This window comes from Tamandua tetradactyla, chromosome 20, assembly GCF_023851605.1.
Source record: "Tamandua tetradactyla isolate mTamTet1 chromosome 20, mTamTet1.pri, whole genome shotgun sequence".
Classification (NCBI taxonomy): domain Eukaryota; kingdom Metazoa; phylum Chordata; class Mammalia; order Pilosa; family Myrmecophagidae; genus Tamandua; species Tamandua tetradactyla.
In genome coordinates, this window is record NC_135346.1 from 50,931,889 (window position 1) to 50,948,237 (window position 16,349).

A 16,349-nucleotide genomic window follows, 5' to 3' on the forward strand; every position below is an offset into this window, starting at 1 on the left:
ACAGGAGCAGGGATACATGAAAGAGCATGACATGTTTAAGAGATTGCAAGGTGGGTCAGAAGGATGGAATATAGGACTTGGGCGGGGGTGGGGAGGGAGTAGAAAAATCCCATTCAGTGGGAACAAAAGGAAATTTTCTCACCAGCCAGACTTTCTGCCTTTGTCACATGCACTAGTAAGAGCGAGCCAAAGAGGAAAGCCATTGGGTCCAACTAGCAGCTGCCTCCTTTCCCAGGAACACAGTACCGCTGCTAGTTCCTCATTGACAGCTGGCAAATATGTCCAAACCTGCCTATGATTCACATCATCCCAAAGTGACAGGACAGGTTTGCCAGGCAGCTGCTGCCACCATTGGTACAGTGGGTCCCAGTTACAGCAGGGAGTGTGGATTTGAGGGTATTTTGTTACTTAACAAAAATGGTGCTTGTGACCTTCAAATGGGGATCCTGAGAAGAAGGACCAGGAATGGAAAAATGGGGTCAACACTCATAGGAAGCCTTCCCTGATTGCCCTGCCCCCATCTCCGGCTAGGTTAAAGCTCTTGCAGGTCCTTGGCATCCTGAGAGTAACCACCCATCTTCTTCCCAATCACCTTCCTTGACCATCTCCCTGGCTATGCAGGGAACTCTTCTACAATGACCATTTCACTCATCTCTGTGCCTGTCCCTATGGTCTATAACATGGTCTATAACATGGATCATGGTCTATAACATAGAAGATCCTCAGGGAATGATAAGTGAATGAGCGGACAGATACCGGTGATGGGAGAAAGAGAGGAGGGGGGTTGTCCCTCGACTAGACTCACCTCTGCAGCACTGTCTTCTGGCCCAGCTCTGTGCTTTCATTTTCAGTCTGTTTCTTTTGGGGACTCCCTGCCTCAGAGACAAAGGACCTGAGCTAAGGGACCCCTTGCTTTTTGCCCCTTTAGCTGCGAAGCCACAAGCAGGCCACCTTAGCACTGGTCTGGAGTCTCTGGGGCTCAGAACTCTAGTTATGGGATAGGCAATGTCCCTGACGCCAGGAGGCAAGGGTCAGTGGCCTTAGGCCACAGACCTCAGGCTGTGAGAGTCAGGGGAGTAGGAAGAAGGATTGCATCTTGAGGGTTGACTGGAATGAATCTATTTTTCTCTCATTCTAATCATTCATTCTGATGAGATTTTTATTGAGTACCTCATAGGCCTGAAGATACAGACATTTACAAAATGCTGCTCTACATTTTATACATCAATAAAAACCAACAAACAGTGATACCTAAGGTTAGCTTATTGAATGCTTACTGTATGCCAAGTATAGCTTTAAGCTTTCCTTGTACTAATTCAATGAAGTCTCACAGCAATTTGACTCTGCTATCATCCCCATTTGTCAGATGAGGAAACTGAGACCCACAGAGTGATTAGGAAATTTTGCCCAAGATGCACATCATAAGTGGTGGAGCCAGAATTTGAGCCAAATAGTTTGGCTCCAGAGTCCCAGTGCTTAACTACCCGCCCTCTGATGACCTCTGTAAATAAGTAAAAGACAGAGAGAAGTAAACAGGCACTCACAATAGGAAGTCATATGTTTCATGAGAAGAGGAAGCGTAGAGGAGAGGATGGGCCAGGGGTGGGGGGCAGGCCTAGAGTGTCAGAGAAAGCTTCCTGGAAGGGATGACAACTGACCAGAGCCTAATGGGATTAGTAGGAATTTTTAAATAAAATGGGAAAGAGCAATTCAGAGAGTATGCATATGGGAGAGAGAGAGAAAGCTGCATATTGGAGGAATGGTTTAACTGCAGGATGTGGGAGGAGGTGGGAGATGAGCAAGGAGGGGAAGGCAGAGGGCAGAGCCTGGAGCAGCTATGGCAGGTAGCATTGCTGTTTTACCTTTTGTTTTCAGAAAAGCGGTCTTCTTCCTTTGCTTGGGGTAATTTTATTGCTTTCTTGAACAGAAGAGAGTGATGGGGCTGCTTCCTGAAGAGAAAATGTCAAAATGCTCAGCTTCCCTGTTGCTGTGGTCAGGGTGGTGCTGCAGCATTGCCATCCTAGGGTAGGGGCAGCATCTCCTGACCCTGGGTCATGGGAAACCTGTCAGTCCTGTCCCATGACTATTAGAGCTTCCAAAGTTATAAGTAAGACTGGTAATGGAGAAGGTCTTTGGTATCCATGGAGTAAGGGATCCTCAGATGACTTCTCCAGATCCCAAGATAGCTGGACCTGGGAGAATGTTTTATTCATACATTTTAGAACCAAATGCACTTTGATAAATTTTGAAGAGAGAGAACTTTAGAGAGCTCTCAGCATTAAATGATGTATCAGCTCTTCCCCATCTTTTTCAAGGTCACACACACCTTGCTCAACATGAGTTGAATGCATTTATTCCCCTCAGCACCGTCCATTGGACGGCATGGCTGTGCAACGTTATGAGGCCTACCAAGTTAGGGGTTAATTTCCTGATGAATGTGGACAAACCGGTGAACCTTGGCTCCCTTCTGTTTGCATTTGGATGAGATGGGAAATGTGCCCCTTAATGCTGTTCTCAAATAAGAGAAGAAAACCAAGCCTCCTTCATTTGTTCTTGATGCCCTTCCAGAAGCTGGTACTTGGTGGTGGTGCCCAAGCAGGACCACTGTTTGTCCTCTGATTGCCCATCACCCACCTCTCTCTTTGTATGGACAACTGAGTCCTCCGTCTTAATAGCCTGTCCAATGGCAGCTGTAAGTTAATGCCTCTGCAAACCGACCATCCCTTATGACTTATGACTGAGCTTATCATAAGTGTTGATATTAGTATCATCAATGCCAGTCAGAAAGACAGAAGTTGTCGAAACAAATCAGTTCCACCTAGGAAACAGATTATGGCCTGAAGTCAAGCCACTGAAGTGTAAGCTGTGGGTTACAATCAATCTATCTGAGATGATCTGTTTATTCAATAAGTATTTTCAAATGTATATTATATAAATAATATATGAATATATTGTCTGTGTAAGAAGAAAAGTAAAGCATTAAATGAACTGAAATCAGGCTCATGATTTCTTTAACTCCTGTGCCCTGCTCAGTCCCAGGCACTCTCCCTCTCTTCAGAGATAATCTCTGATAGCAGTTTAGTACTTTACCTTCTAGATCTTTCTCTGTTCATAGTCACTTGTATAAATGTACCTTATAACATATATGGCTTTTTTTTTGCATTAAATATACTACAAGCATTTTTTGCCTTTTGCATGTTCATGTATCATTAAACACATCAAAACTAAACCATAGTTTTATATGTTTAGTATAACATATACTTTTAACTATATGTTTAAAGCCTTGCTTTGTAATATTTTGTTATGTCACTGTATATTTAGACACCCCCCTTTTGATAGACAATTGGTTTTTTTGTGTTTTTTTTTCTAACACATTGCTGATGCAAACAATGCTTCAACACACATTTTTCAAATGTGGAGTGTCTCTCTAGGGTCCATATCAGAGGAAAGATACATTAAAAGCATTTTTGGTACACACTGCCAAAGAAGGATGACTTTCCAAGGAGGCCCTACTATACCAATATGTATTCCTCAGTTCTATACGAGTGTATCAGCGTAGAACTTTTCTGTGGGAGTATATGATCCTCAGAAATTAGTTGAACTTTCTTGTAAAAACTTCTCACCAACACCTAAAGGGCTTTGGCCTCCCCTGATATATCCTCACCTCCGGTTTTCACTTTTCAGAATTCTTGAGCTCGATCTGATTGTCAGAGATGAAGACGGAAATATCTTAGACCCTGATAATACCAGCGTCATCAGCTTGTTCCATGCACATGAGGAAGCAACTGATAAAATCACAGAGCGTATCAAAGAAGAAATGGTGAGCTTTGTTAAATAGGTTTTGGCCAAGCGAGGCAAGCATTTAGCACATCATAAAGCAGTAGGCTGATTAATCAAAGTGTGTATTATTCAAGGGGCCATCTGTCCTAGGACCAGAGATGATCACAAAGCACATGCCTGTTTTTGAGTTTTTGCATTCAGATCTGTAATTCATTCAACATCCATCCCATGGGAAGTTAAATGCCAGGCAAGTCTTCTACTCCTGTGGAGCTTTTATATTCTAGAGAGGAGAAGAAGGGCAGTAAAAAAAGTAAATAAATAAATGAACAAATTAATTCCAGATGGCATTGTTTCTAAAAGACGATAAGACTAGGATTTTGTGAAGCAAAGTGAATCAAGGAGCTATTTTTAAAAGTATGGTCTGGAAAGACCTCTCTCAGAAATGACGTTTGAACTCACACCTGAGTAAAGAGACGATCTGGGGAGAGGGTGTTCCATCAGAAGGACAGCGAGTGCAAAAGCCTTGAAGTAGGACTGAACTCTCAGTGTTTGAGAGCTAGAAAGACCAGTGTGTATGGGCCCAGCCAGGGAGGGTAGACAGTGAATTTGGAGAGGATGCAGGAGCCCCCATTCACAGGACTTCAGTGGTCAGGGAAATGAGTTAGGATGTTATTCCAATTAGAAAGGCATCAAAAGACTTTAAAGAAAGGTTAACACCACCTGATTTCTATTTTAAAAAAATCACTCTGAGCCACTGTGTGTTATTTGCCAAAAACTTTATTTTTGGCTTTGTCAATGTATACATTTTATTTAATAGAATTCACTCATTTAAGACTACAGTTTAATATGAGTGTCAGTGCTATATACTATTGGGTCAGCTCTGCTACAGTCAAGTCAGAGAACAGTTCCATCATCCTAAAAGTCTCTTTGTATCCCTTAATATTTGATCCCCATCTTCAATCCCCAGCCCCAGGCCACCCCTGATTTTTTTGTATAGTTTTGCTTTTATGGAAATTTGTATACATTGAATCATATGATATGAATCCTTTGTGTTTGACTTTTTCCACTCAGCATGATGTTTTTGAGGTTCATGTTGTTTCTCTTGCTGAGTTGGAATTCTCAAGTACAGTTATACCATTCACCAGTTGATGGACTTTTTTTTTTCCACATTTGGGGCTATTATAAATAATGTATCTATGACCATTCACATACAAATCATTGTATGGACATTTGTTTTCATTTTTTTTGTGTAATACCTAGCAGTGGGATTGATGGTTTATGTAATAAGGTTATGTTTAACTTTTTAAAGTACTGCTATACTGTTTCCCTAGATTGCTGTTCCATTTTGCATTCCCACCAGTAAACTATGACAGTTCTAGTTGCTCTGCATCCTTGCCAACACTTGGTAGTTGAGAGCCAAAATGACTTGGCTAAGATTCCAGGACCCTCTGATAGTAGAGCTGGATGTATGCCAAAATCTTTGGGCTTGAAACCTCAAGTAACTCTCAATATCCTTTGCCATCTTTCTATTGTCTTAAGTGATGCTGGGCTAAATTTCTCCATCTTCCTTGTCTGTCTTTCCACCTTTCAGTCAAAAGACCAGCCAGATTATGGAACATATTCTCGAATCTCCTCATCCCCCACCCACAGCCTCTATGTCTTTGTGAGAAACTTTGTGTGCAGAATTGGAGAAGATGCCGAGATCTTCATGTCTCTCTATGACCCCAACAAGCAAACGGTCATAAGGTAGGTGTACCCGCTATTGCATGATCTCTCTTCAGGTGAGAAGGTAGAGTTGATAGAGCAAAGAGCGTTTCTAATTTCCATCATCACTTGTGAAGAAGTCCCCACCTGGAAGAGAGACAGCCTGAGATGTTAGAAATAACTTATTTGAAGGGCATGGGAGTCAAGTGAAAGTATTGTTTTCTACTAAATCTTTCCCACAGTGGGGTTATGGTTGTGGGGAAATGGGTTTTGACTACTAGAAAACAACCTGAAATAAGGAGATTCAGACAGACAGCATTGGATAGAATACCTACTTTAAAATGAGAGTTGAGGAATGAATGGTGGAAACTGCAGATCCTCAGATCCTCCAAGGCAGCAACAGGTTCAGAGTGGAGGCTGTTAACTCAGACTTCCACTATTCACAATCTGGCCCTACTGTTTACTCTCAGTTAATATTTGACAGGTTTCTCATCTCTTTTAAGTCTCAGTTTCCCCATTTGAGAAATGTGAGCACTGATCTCAGGAGGTAGTTTCTTTGAGGGTTTAATGAGGAAACGTGGATGAAACACTCAGCCTGGGGCCTGGTACCTGTGCTCCAAGTAGCAACAACTATTGCTCTTACTACTTGTATAATTTCCTTTGGGAATGGAGGAAGTGAAGGAACAGCCAGGTGCCTGAGCTTGAGGAAAGGAAAATACCCTTGGGACTCTTCAGGGAAAATAATTTGGTGTACCCTCTCCTTGACCCTCAAGGTTCTGCTTGTGGCTCAGCACCATCCTTCCCCCCAGGTGACTGCTGTCTGTTCCCTCCAGTGAGGTTTGAGGCCAACACATGGTCCCATATTTGAGGTTACCAGATGAAATGTTAGAAAGGAGCTGCAAGACGATCTCTCTGCCTTTATGGCTTGGTTGTTAAGATATAAATGAAATAGTGTACATTGCCTTGTAAATAGTGGTTTTTTCAATAAATTATGGCTCGCCTTGGAGACACTTATGAAACATGTAGTTGTCCATCTAAGAAGACTGTAATGAGGTCCATATATTCCCTCATTTCATTCATTACTCCATGCCATTTGGGTGAGGAAAGTGAGGCTCAGTAGGTAAAGTAACTTGCTCAAAGGCATACATTTTTATTAATGGAGTTAAGATTTATACCCAAGTCTGGCTGACTCCAAAGACAAACTATTTCCTTACTTTAGTCTGATGATAAAGGAAGAGATGTATTAAATATTCTCAGTGGTTTTCACTAGGATTTCAGCACTGTTATGGTGAAAAGCTACTTATTATGGCTGACCCTCAATGGACAGTGAGAGTTAGTATTCCTGGTCCTTTAGCCAGAACCTGCCTTATGTGGTCTGTATTTTATAGGCCCTTTGCTGTTCCCTGTTAGCTGTTCCCAAGGTACCTGTGGAAAAGATTCTGAGCTACTCACATGACCTTCTCTGGCCCTTAAAAAACACACGGACTCCTCATGGCCTCATGGATAAGGGTACCTGTTCTACCAGCCTATGTAAGTGATTGATGGCCTACACTCAGCCTGGTTGAAGGTGGCACTGGATCAGTGGGGTGACAGCTCTGTATCTGCTGTGCCACATTGGATGTGCAAAGCCTAAGTGTTGCCTCTGAGGGTGTCAGAGACACAGGGTAGCCCTTGGCAGAGTGGAGGCAAGGAAGAGGAGAAGAAAAAGTACAGAAACCAAAGGAAAGAGGAGGAAGCAAAGGGAGATGAGAAGAGGTATGGCAAAAGAAAGGAGGAATTTGGAAAGACTCCCTGTTTCTCACTCTAAATAGCTGCGCTTTTCCCTAGGAAATCTTTTCTACTCTTGCCCACCCTAGCAGAGGTTGACATACAATGAAGAACAGGCAGGTTGTGACATGCTCTTTAAGGCCGAAATTAGGACTGGAGAGAATTTGGCCAGAACTAACGTTTCAGTGGTAGGAGGAGTCAACGTCAGATCCTCAGTGGATCCCTGAAGAGATCTGGTTGGAGAATTTAAATCTGTCAGAAAAACAAGAGCAGCAGCTCACGCACCAGACCAGCAGGAAGGCTTGTGCCCAAAGACTTGGAGGAGGCGTTGGGACAGTCCTCCCCTTCCCTGAGAAGTGTATCACTTGGAGGAAGTCTTGCCTATCTTGGTGCCAGGTGGGCTTAGGCTTTACTACCCAGTTCTTCCTGGGCAAGGACAGATGGGGCCAGCTGGGGAGTCTAAATTGCTTTTCTTGTTTATGATTGTATTTCCTCAAACAAAATTGCTGGTGTTTGCTGTTTAGACCTAGCAGACTAGGTCACCAAGGGGCTTGCTACCTGTGATAAAAGACCCTGCAAAATACCCAGACATTTCACTATGCACGGTCCAGAAATAACCAATGGCAAATAATAGTAATTGCTATTATTTTTGGATGAAGCCTTCCTAATTAGTTTGCTGTAAATTCCAACCACTAAAATTTTTAGATCTTACTGAAAAAGTAAAATAAAATAGCATATTTCACTTGATTGAATTTTAACCGTTGGTTAATCCAGAGGTGTGTTCATTTTTGTTATCATTTCCATTTCCCCCTTGAGCTTTACTCAGACTACTCTCATGAATCTTCTAATGGTGTGTGGAGAGGGAGGAGCAAGACATAAGGGAGAACAAAGGTCTAAAAATAAGATGAATTATCGGCTGAATTCTCTTAACATGTGTTCTGGGGTTCACATGGTTTTTGAGCTTTATATTTTTTATCTAATCCAAAATAATAGGCATTTGATTAACATCAACCAACTCAATAAACTTTACTAAGCTTCTTCTAGGTTATAAGTGCCAGGCTTCTTAGTCCGTGTGGCTGGATAGACTAGTATGAACCACTCAGGTTTGTGTATGGTTGTTAGAAGATGCCAAATGGTAAATGATTATATGTCATAAACATGTGACTATCCCATGTAATACCCTTCAATGTTTTGTAATGTTTCCATTATTCTTAGGATCATGTTAACATCCTTAAATCCTACAGAGCGTACATGTTCTGGCCTCTCCCTCTGGATTTTCTTTTACATTCTCCCTGGGATCATTTTCTTAGATGCATCAAACTCCTTTCTGCCCCAAGACCTTTGCGTATGTATTTGCTGTGCCTGAAACATTTACATTTTCTACATTTCCTTTCCTGATCAACTTTATTTGCCTGTCATTTCCACAGTAAAGACTTCCCTGACCACCCAGACAAGTTCATGTCCTTCTCTTATATCCTAAACTTTTTCTTTATAGCCCTTGATGCAATTAGATTTAAAGAGTTAAGTTTATCTCAGATAATGACTGTGGTCCTGTGTGGCCCATCACAGTGTGATGTTTGGATATAAGACTGTGTAGTCTTATATCCAAAAGATAATTTAACATCTTTTACTCAGTATCTTAAGGAAATGTGAAAGAGAAGTGAGATGAGAAGGGGACATACATTCTAAATGGCCAGCAAGATGTACAAAAGTCCCCCACCTCTGCCACTCTCAATAATCTTTAGAGATTGTAGCTGCTCTTTAAAAATATTAGGTAGCTGTTCCAGAATTTGCTTAGCAAATGAGGGAGTGACAAGGTTGTGAATACATATATGTTGGTAATTCTTTGCCCCTGCTGTAGTGTGACTGCTTGCCTAATGTCTATCTCCCTGATGTGTGAGGGACCACATCTGTCTCATACCCTACTGTATCCCCAGCTGTGAGCATCGTGTGGAGCATAGTAGATGCTCAGTGAATCTTTACTGAATGAATGTGAAACCCCTGGTGGTAACGTGCTGCTGCCATTCTTATTCCTACAGTGAGAACTACTTGGTGCGATGGGGCAGCAAGGGTTTCCCGAAGGAGATTGAGATGCTCAACAACCTGAAGGTGGTCTTCACGGTGAGTGTGCACTCAATCCTCGTGTCCAGGCTCACACACACAGAGGAGAGAAACTTGGAAATGAAGCCAAGATGGCTTCATTGGTCAGGTCAGGATGGTCAGGATGGAGCATGGCCTCTTCTGTGCTTTGTGCAGAGTAACAGAGCAGACCTCTAGAGGAAGCCTTGAGTGGATGGATCTTCTCTTCCCCTTTTCCTTCCTCCCTCCTGATACATATCTTTCTCTCTAAGGTGCTCATGCATACACAGAAGACACATGTAGAGCACTACATAAACAAACACAAACCTCTGTCAGCAACGTGACAGAGAACGATGTGAACTGGGCACAGCAGAGATTTTCATTTTCTGGTTAATTCGTGGTTACCCTGAGTCCCTTTCTTTGGTTCAAGTCTTTCTGAAAATGTTTCTAAACTATATCAGAAAAAAAAAAAAACATAAGGCCTTCCTAGAACACACCCTGCCTTGGTAAATTGGATATTCAGAACGTAATATCACAGTTGACTGAAAACCTTATGGGTCCTTGGCATCATCTTTTAAATACCAGTACTCACTCAGCAAGACTTATTTGTAGAAATATTGAAATCAGTTGTTATTTGGATGATCTATTTCTAAGAGTGAACCTGGCTTTTTAACCCTGGATAGGAGAAAGAGTAGAAAGAAGATGGTGGTTACAATTTCCCTCAGAGAGCCTTCCCTCACCCTGTTCCCATGAGGAGTGCAAGCTCCTTCGGGGAGAAGACCATTTGTGAGATTTCTCACTGTGGTGCCTCTATGAGCAAGGAAAATTACAGAGGAGGCGCCCTGGAGGATTTGGGCATTGCCCAAACTGATGGGTTTGATCCAGGAACGACCGACATGCTAGATTAACCTACCTTGCTCAACAATAATTTTCCAGTTTAGAGCCTATTAAGCGTGATGTCTTATGTTATGTTGCAATTAGATTGCAGCGGAGATGATTTATTTTGTTTGTTATTTCCCGAAAAATGAGCCAGAGGCATGGAACAGGATCATAGATCCTAACTGCACAGCAAAGTTTTCTTGGCATATGTAAGTGTGCTTCAATCCTGTTTATATATTATTAGTTAGAGGGAGGAGCCAATTTGTTTTCTTGATAAATAGAAGAGTCCCATGGGGCTGTCTGATTAAATCAGGAGACAGATGTTAGCTGAGGGAAAGAAAGACAGGGAATCCATCAGTGATTCATTTTGCACTGAACCAATTCATGATGTAAACATGAGGGAAAGGGCGTTGATAAATTTGTGTTCTGCAGTATTAGTGAGAATGTGATCCTGCCCCCATGGACTCATGTCTGTCCCACCCCTCTGCTTCCTGGAGTGAGTGAACACAAGGAACTTGCTTGAGAGGCCAGGTTGGGCTCACACATGGTCGAGATCATGGGAGTCTTCATTTTGGGACAAGGAAAGACACTTCTTGCTCATGGTGGTCTCATTTCTCTTTTTTTATTCAAGAGTGATCTGCTGAGTACCTACTGTGTGTAAGGACAGGGCTTAGTGCTGGGGATACCACAGTGAATAAGCTGATGAGGTCCTTGCTCTTGTGGCATAGTAGGGGGATTCATATAATAAAAAGAATCAACAAGGAGAATACTAGAAAGCAATCTATGCAATGCAGATTATTAAAGCAGGGTGATGTGATGGCATTTGACTGAGGAGTGACTTTCATTAGGTGACTAAGTTAGAGCTAAGGGTTGGCAGGCATTATTGAACTTTTTTCTCTCCTCCTTAGATGTTAGCTGTTTCTGCTCTTCTCTTTGGGGCAGATTTAAGCCTCAGGAGCTGGCATGTGGGTCTGGCTGACGTTTGACTTCCCCTCTGTCTGCTTCCTTCACTCTCCTTGGCCCTGTAAGAGGAAACCAGCATATACCACGTTGTCCCCTACGATTTAGTCCAGTTTATGGGTTGCTGCTAGCACATGGGAACACTGTTGAACAATAAAAGGAGTAGCTAATGAAATGCTAAACCAGGAAACACTTACGTTCTGTAGTCCTGTCACAGCTTCCCCAACATTTTCAAGTTGTTTAAGGTCAAAGTAAAAATGATTGGGATACACTACAGAATGGAGCACAATTCTGAGTAAGAACTGATTCATCCTTCAGAGAATATCATGTGTGGAATTTTGTTATGCTTTATATAATGTATTCAGATATTCTAGTGCCAGGAGGTCCCTGATGAAGCAGCTCTTAAAAATCTGGCTTCTTCCCTTGAGCAAATGAAGTCTTTTCAGAAACCATGAGTGGAAACTTGCTTTTCAGGGAACCTTAAGGTGGCAGGCCCTCTGTGACTGAAAGATACCAATCTAGAGATTTCTAAAATATGAGGAATCCTAATGGGAGGAAAGAGGTAATTCGGGAGGGAGCTCATTATAAAAGAGGAGGAATTTGAACTTTTAAGGATGAATAACATTTGGCTGTATTGAGGAATAAGAGGTAAGCATTTGAGGAGAAGATGGGGAGTGGGGAAGCTCAGGAAAAAAATCTAGAGTTGAAAGTGAGCATTGTATATTTGTGGAGCAATAAAGAAATCTTTGTGACAAAAATAGAGTGCTTATAGTCCGAGAATAGTAGAAAATCAGTTGGATAGGACAGCTGGAAATATATTATGTACAGGACCTTTCATGTCAGCTGGGGATGATTAGCACTAATAGGTAGGAAATAAGGAGCTATTAAAGTTGTTGGGTGGGTGGGGGAGAGATGAAATAATGAACATGGCCTCTAAAGATGAATTTTTTAGCAGATTTCTGGGTAGATTGGAAGAAGAGTCAGGCATCCAGACAAGAGGCTGTTCTAACCATCTGGATGTGAGATAATTGGGGACTCAAACTCAAACTATGGGGCAAAGCAGGGAATGCAAATGAGAAGAGGGAAACATTCTTAGTCAGAAAGCCCTCTCCTCCTTTTCCTTTCCTCCCTCTCTGGGAAGCAGATATGAGTCCTCCAGCTGGTCAGAGAATAGCCCCCAAGCAGTGAGTATGGACCGCATTGGGCTGTGCCTTACTTCCAGAGACTCTGCTCACTGCTTTCCTCCCACACTCCTCCAAACTCATAGTGAGAAGCTGGGGAGGGCTGCTTGGGCAGCCCTGAGGTGAGCTGACAGCCTGTTCCCAGTGCATGTGCCATGCATGGAAATTAATTTCCTTGAGAGGGCAGGCCCTGGGGTCACTGCTCTGATGTCAACAGTATGCCTTGGTGTTCTTCTCCCAGCTGATCCCAGCTGGCAGGGGGTCCCAGGAGCACTCAAGCTTTTAGATTTGCTTTGGACCTCTGGTGTCAGCTAGAAGTTGACTTTTCTGCTCTTAAGAGCTGAGATATTGGGATTGTTTGGTACCACGACAATCCAACCCTGACTGATAAACACATAAGTGCTTGATAAATGGTCACTGTGATGATTTTTCCCATTTCTTTTTCCTTCTCTCTGACAGGGCACATGCCGAGCAATGATGAGACAGATGGAGTCATTTTTAGCAAATGCTATTTGGGATCATATGGGTCCATTACTTGTATGCATGGAATCCTGCCTGTATAACTGCTATTCTACTTCTATTCTACTCTCTTCCTATTAGTTTGGGGTAGAAGAATTAAGATTGAGTCCCAGAGTCCGATCACTCAGTTTCTTCTTTTTACCTCACTTTTCTGCTTTTCTGTGGAATGGGTGTGATAGTTTTGTCGACTACCTATTTTAGGATTAATTGTATGATTAGCCCGTTTGTGCTAAGTCAGTATGTCCCTCAGCAATTACTATTACTAGGTTTTCTTCTCTACATTTTTTCATTCAGCGTACAATATGTTGCCTTGTGAACTTCAGATGAAATTAGTAAAAGTAACTCAATCCATTTCCTGCCCTACAGGATCTTGGAAACAAAGACCTCAACAGGGATAAAATCTATTTGATTTGTCAAATAGTACGAGTTGGGAAGATGGATCTTAAAGATACTAATACAAAGAAATGCACACAGGGACTGAGACGGCCCTTTGGAGTGGCAGGTAATAACACTCCAGGCAGTACTGACTTTTATCGGCAAGTACATTTTATGTGGCTGAATTTTAAAGGTTATTTCTTTTTCCCCTCCTGTTTTACACCCCCCCCCAAATCATGCCAGACAGACCTTAATACCTATACTTCTGGTAACCAAATCAATGTAGTTGGTGACTAAGTCCAAATTTATGATAACTGCAGAAAATAATGCAGTCCTCAAGTCTGGCAGCTGAACGCTGGGAGCACGGCTTGGTCTCAGCGTTCAGCGTCTTCACTCCACAGCACCATGAGAAAGGAAGAGCCATGCAGGCAAGACCTAGTTATGAAGAGCGAATCGTTAAAAAAAAATCCAGGACAGGAAATGAAGTTGCCCAGAATGAGTCACCCACCACACAGCTCAATTCCAGCTGGAGGTGGACGTTTGGAAAATTGGCCTGACCTGGATGGTGAGCCCCAAGTGAGGCAACTGCAGGGCAGCTTCAGCTCTGCATTCTGCTCCCAGCTTTCTCTCACTCAGGGTTTCCAAGGCGTTATCATTCTTGTCTCACTTTTATGGCTCCTGTTATCTTTGAGGATCACCTGCACTATTATTTCCCTAACTTATTTTCTTTTAATCAACCCACTTTATTTATGCTAAAGTACACTTTTTTTTTTTTGCATGGACAGGCACCAGAAATCGAACCTGGGTCTCTGGGCATGGCAGGCAAGAACTCTGCCTGCTGAGCCACTGTGGCCCACCATTTTTTTTTTCACTTTTCTTAAAAGACCATCTCAATACCTGCGAAAATATCAATTTGATATGCCAATTTTCATTTTTTAATTAAAATATAAATTTTTAATCATATACCCCTGTGTACCATATTTAAATCTGGCATATCAGGTTCCTCGCTTCGGGATACCCTGATATTTCTTATTCCCTAACCGGGCTGGCTCTCCAAGAGTCTGCTGGCACTGTGTGCAAGGTGGTGTAGTGGAAGAAGTTATACTGGGCTAGCTGGTTTTTTAATTTTGCTTTGTCATTAGATTGCTAGATGGCCTTGGGCAAATATTCTCCCTAGGACCTTTCTTTCCATGTTATGCAAAATGAGAAACTTGGACCTGGCTGGCCTATGAAAACCCCACCTGCTCTAAAATGTTGTAATTCAAATCATATAAGAGATTCTGCTGGCCTCACGATGTCCCTCCAACCTCATCTCAAAGTGTGCCTTTGTCAGCCTTCTCTTTGATTTCAGGGAACAGAAATCTGATCTAAACTGGCTGAAACCAGAAAAATAGTACTTTATTTGCTCATGAAACTGAAAGGTTCAGGGATAAATTGCTTCAGGCATAGCTGGATCCAGGAATTCAGATTTATGTTTCTCCATCCCTTACCTCGTCCTCTTCCTGCCTTATTCTTACAACAGTCATCCAATTACTTGGCAAGATGTCTGCCAGCTTAGCAACTCAGTGGAAAGAGATTGCCTCTTTACTGTTAGTTCCAGCAGAAGCCCCAGGAGCTTGAATATAGGTCACATACTCAGCCCTGAAGCCTTTACTGTGGATAGGGGGATGTGGTTCTCTGACAGGTCAGGCCTGGCCATATGCACAGCTCTGGTGCCAGAGGGAGTTGGCCCTACCCAAACCTCATGTTCTAAGAGTAGATGAGAAGGGTCTTTTTCTCAGAAAGAATGGATGCTGGTCAGGACCAACAACCAATTTCTCCTACATCTCTCTGCTCCCTAATTCCTCTCTCTAGCCACATGCAACCAGTAGTTAGTTATTAGCCAAGCAGTTTCAGTGGCTCCCTTATCAAAGCCTGAGTATATGTGGTATTTCCTGTTATGCCAGGGTTTTGGCTTTATTTGACTAGCATTTCAGATAAATGCTGGATAAGTGCCATCCCACCCCCCATTTCTATAATCTCCACCAAAGTGCAGGAGTTCTTCACCTTGGTTTTATGGGCTGCCAGTGGCTGATTTATGGAGAAATTTCAGAGGATCCAGCTTCCCTCTGGAATTGCAGAGTTCAGGAGTCCTGCAATCGTGTGTATATGGATGAGCACATTTATGAAAAAAAGTGAATATATTTCATTAGATTCTCAGATCCTATGTGGGGTCACTGCACTTGTGTTTTGATAGGCACAAGAGATATTCCATGTATGTATGTCAAATCCAAAACTAATTAAATAATTCCACAGCCCTGCTCTGATTCTTCTCTTTTGGCTTCTGCTGAGCCCCGGAACTCTTGAATGTTTCCCTAGCCTGCTGATCTCCCAGTCTGTTTTTCCAGAAATATTTTCCCAGGTGCTGCATGTTTTGAACACTTGATGCCTATGTACTGTCTGATGCTGGCTTGCTTGCCTTTTTTTTTACGATTTGCCTGACCCCCTTTATTCCTGGTCATACCATCAGCCTTACAGTCTCATCTCACTGTCATCCCTTCCTGGGGGGGGGAGGTTGAAACCATTAATTCATTTCTTTTCTCTTTCTAGTTATGGATATCACAGACATCATCAAGGGGAAAGCGGAGAGTGATGAAGAAAAGCAGTACTTCATTCCTTTTCACCTGTGAGAGCTTTCCCATTTCTTTCCATTCTCTTAAGTGCATGTACCTTTCTCACCAAAGGCAACTTGAATACAGAGTGAGTTGGATCCTTGAGTTAGTGACAGCTAGGCAGGGCCTCCCAAGAAGAGGGCAGGATAAGAAAGATAGCTTCAGTGCCAGGGTACTCGAAACTAACAACCTTTTCGCCCATTCACTTATCAAATGTTATTGATTCAACAGACTTTCATTGGTGACCTGGCAGAGGCCTGGGCCCTGAGTTAGGCATGGGGAAAGAGAGGTGAGAAAGACACACATTGCTCTGCCTCCACTCATCTTATAATCTGATGGAGAATTAAATAAGTAATCCATAAAAGATCAATGGATTAATTATGAGTGTGACAATTATCACACAGCTACGGAAAGCAGCATATCAGGAGCATATAAACAGGAGCTCTACCCTGTT

General features: G+C 42.5%; 1 protein-coding gene across 3 annotated transcripts in view; it reads left to right on the forward strand.

Moving 5' to 3' along the window:
- The window catches only part of DOCK2 (dedicator of cytokinesis 2), a 446,749-nt gene that overhangs the window by 52,618 nt on the left and 377,782 nt on the right, over positions 1-16,349 (forward strand). For all 3 annotated transcript variants that reach the window (XM_077137614.1, XM_077137615.1, XM_077137616.1), the window contains 4 exons: positions 3,685-3,820; positions 5,372-5,526; positions 9,291-9,372; positions 13,236-13,371. In XM_077137614.1, coding sequence (XP_076993729.1) covers positions 3,685-3,820; positions 5,372-5,526; positions 9,291-9,372; positions 13,236-13,371 — 509 coding nt within the window. The remainder of the gene's footprint in view (positions 1-3,684; positions 3,821-5,371; positions 5,527-9,290; positions 9,373-13,235; positions 13,372-16,349) is intronic.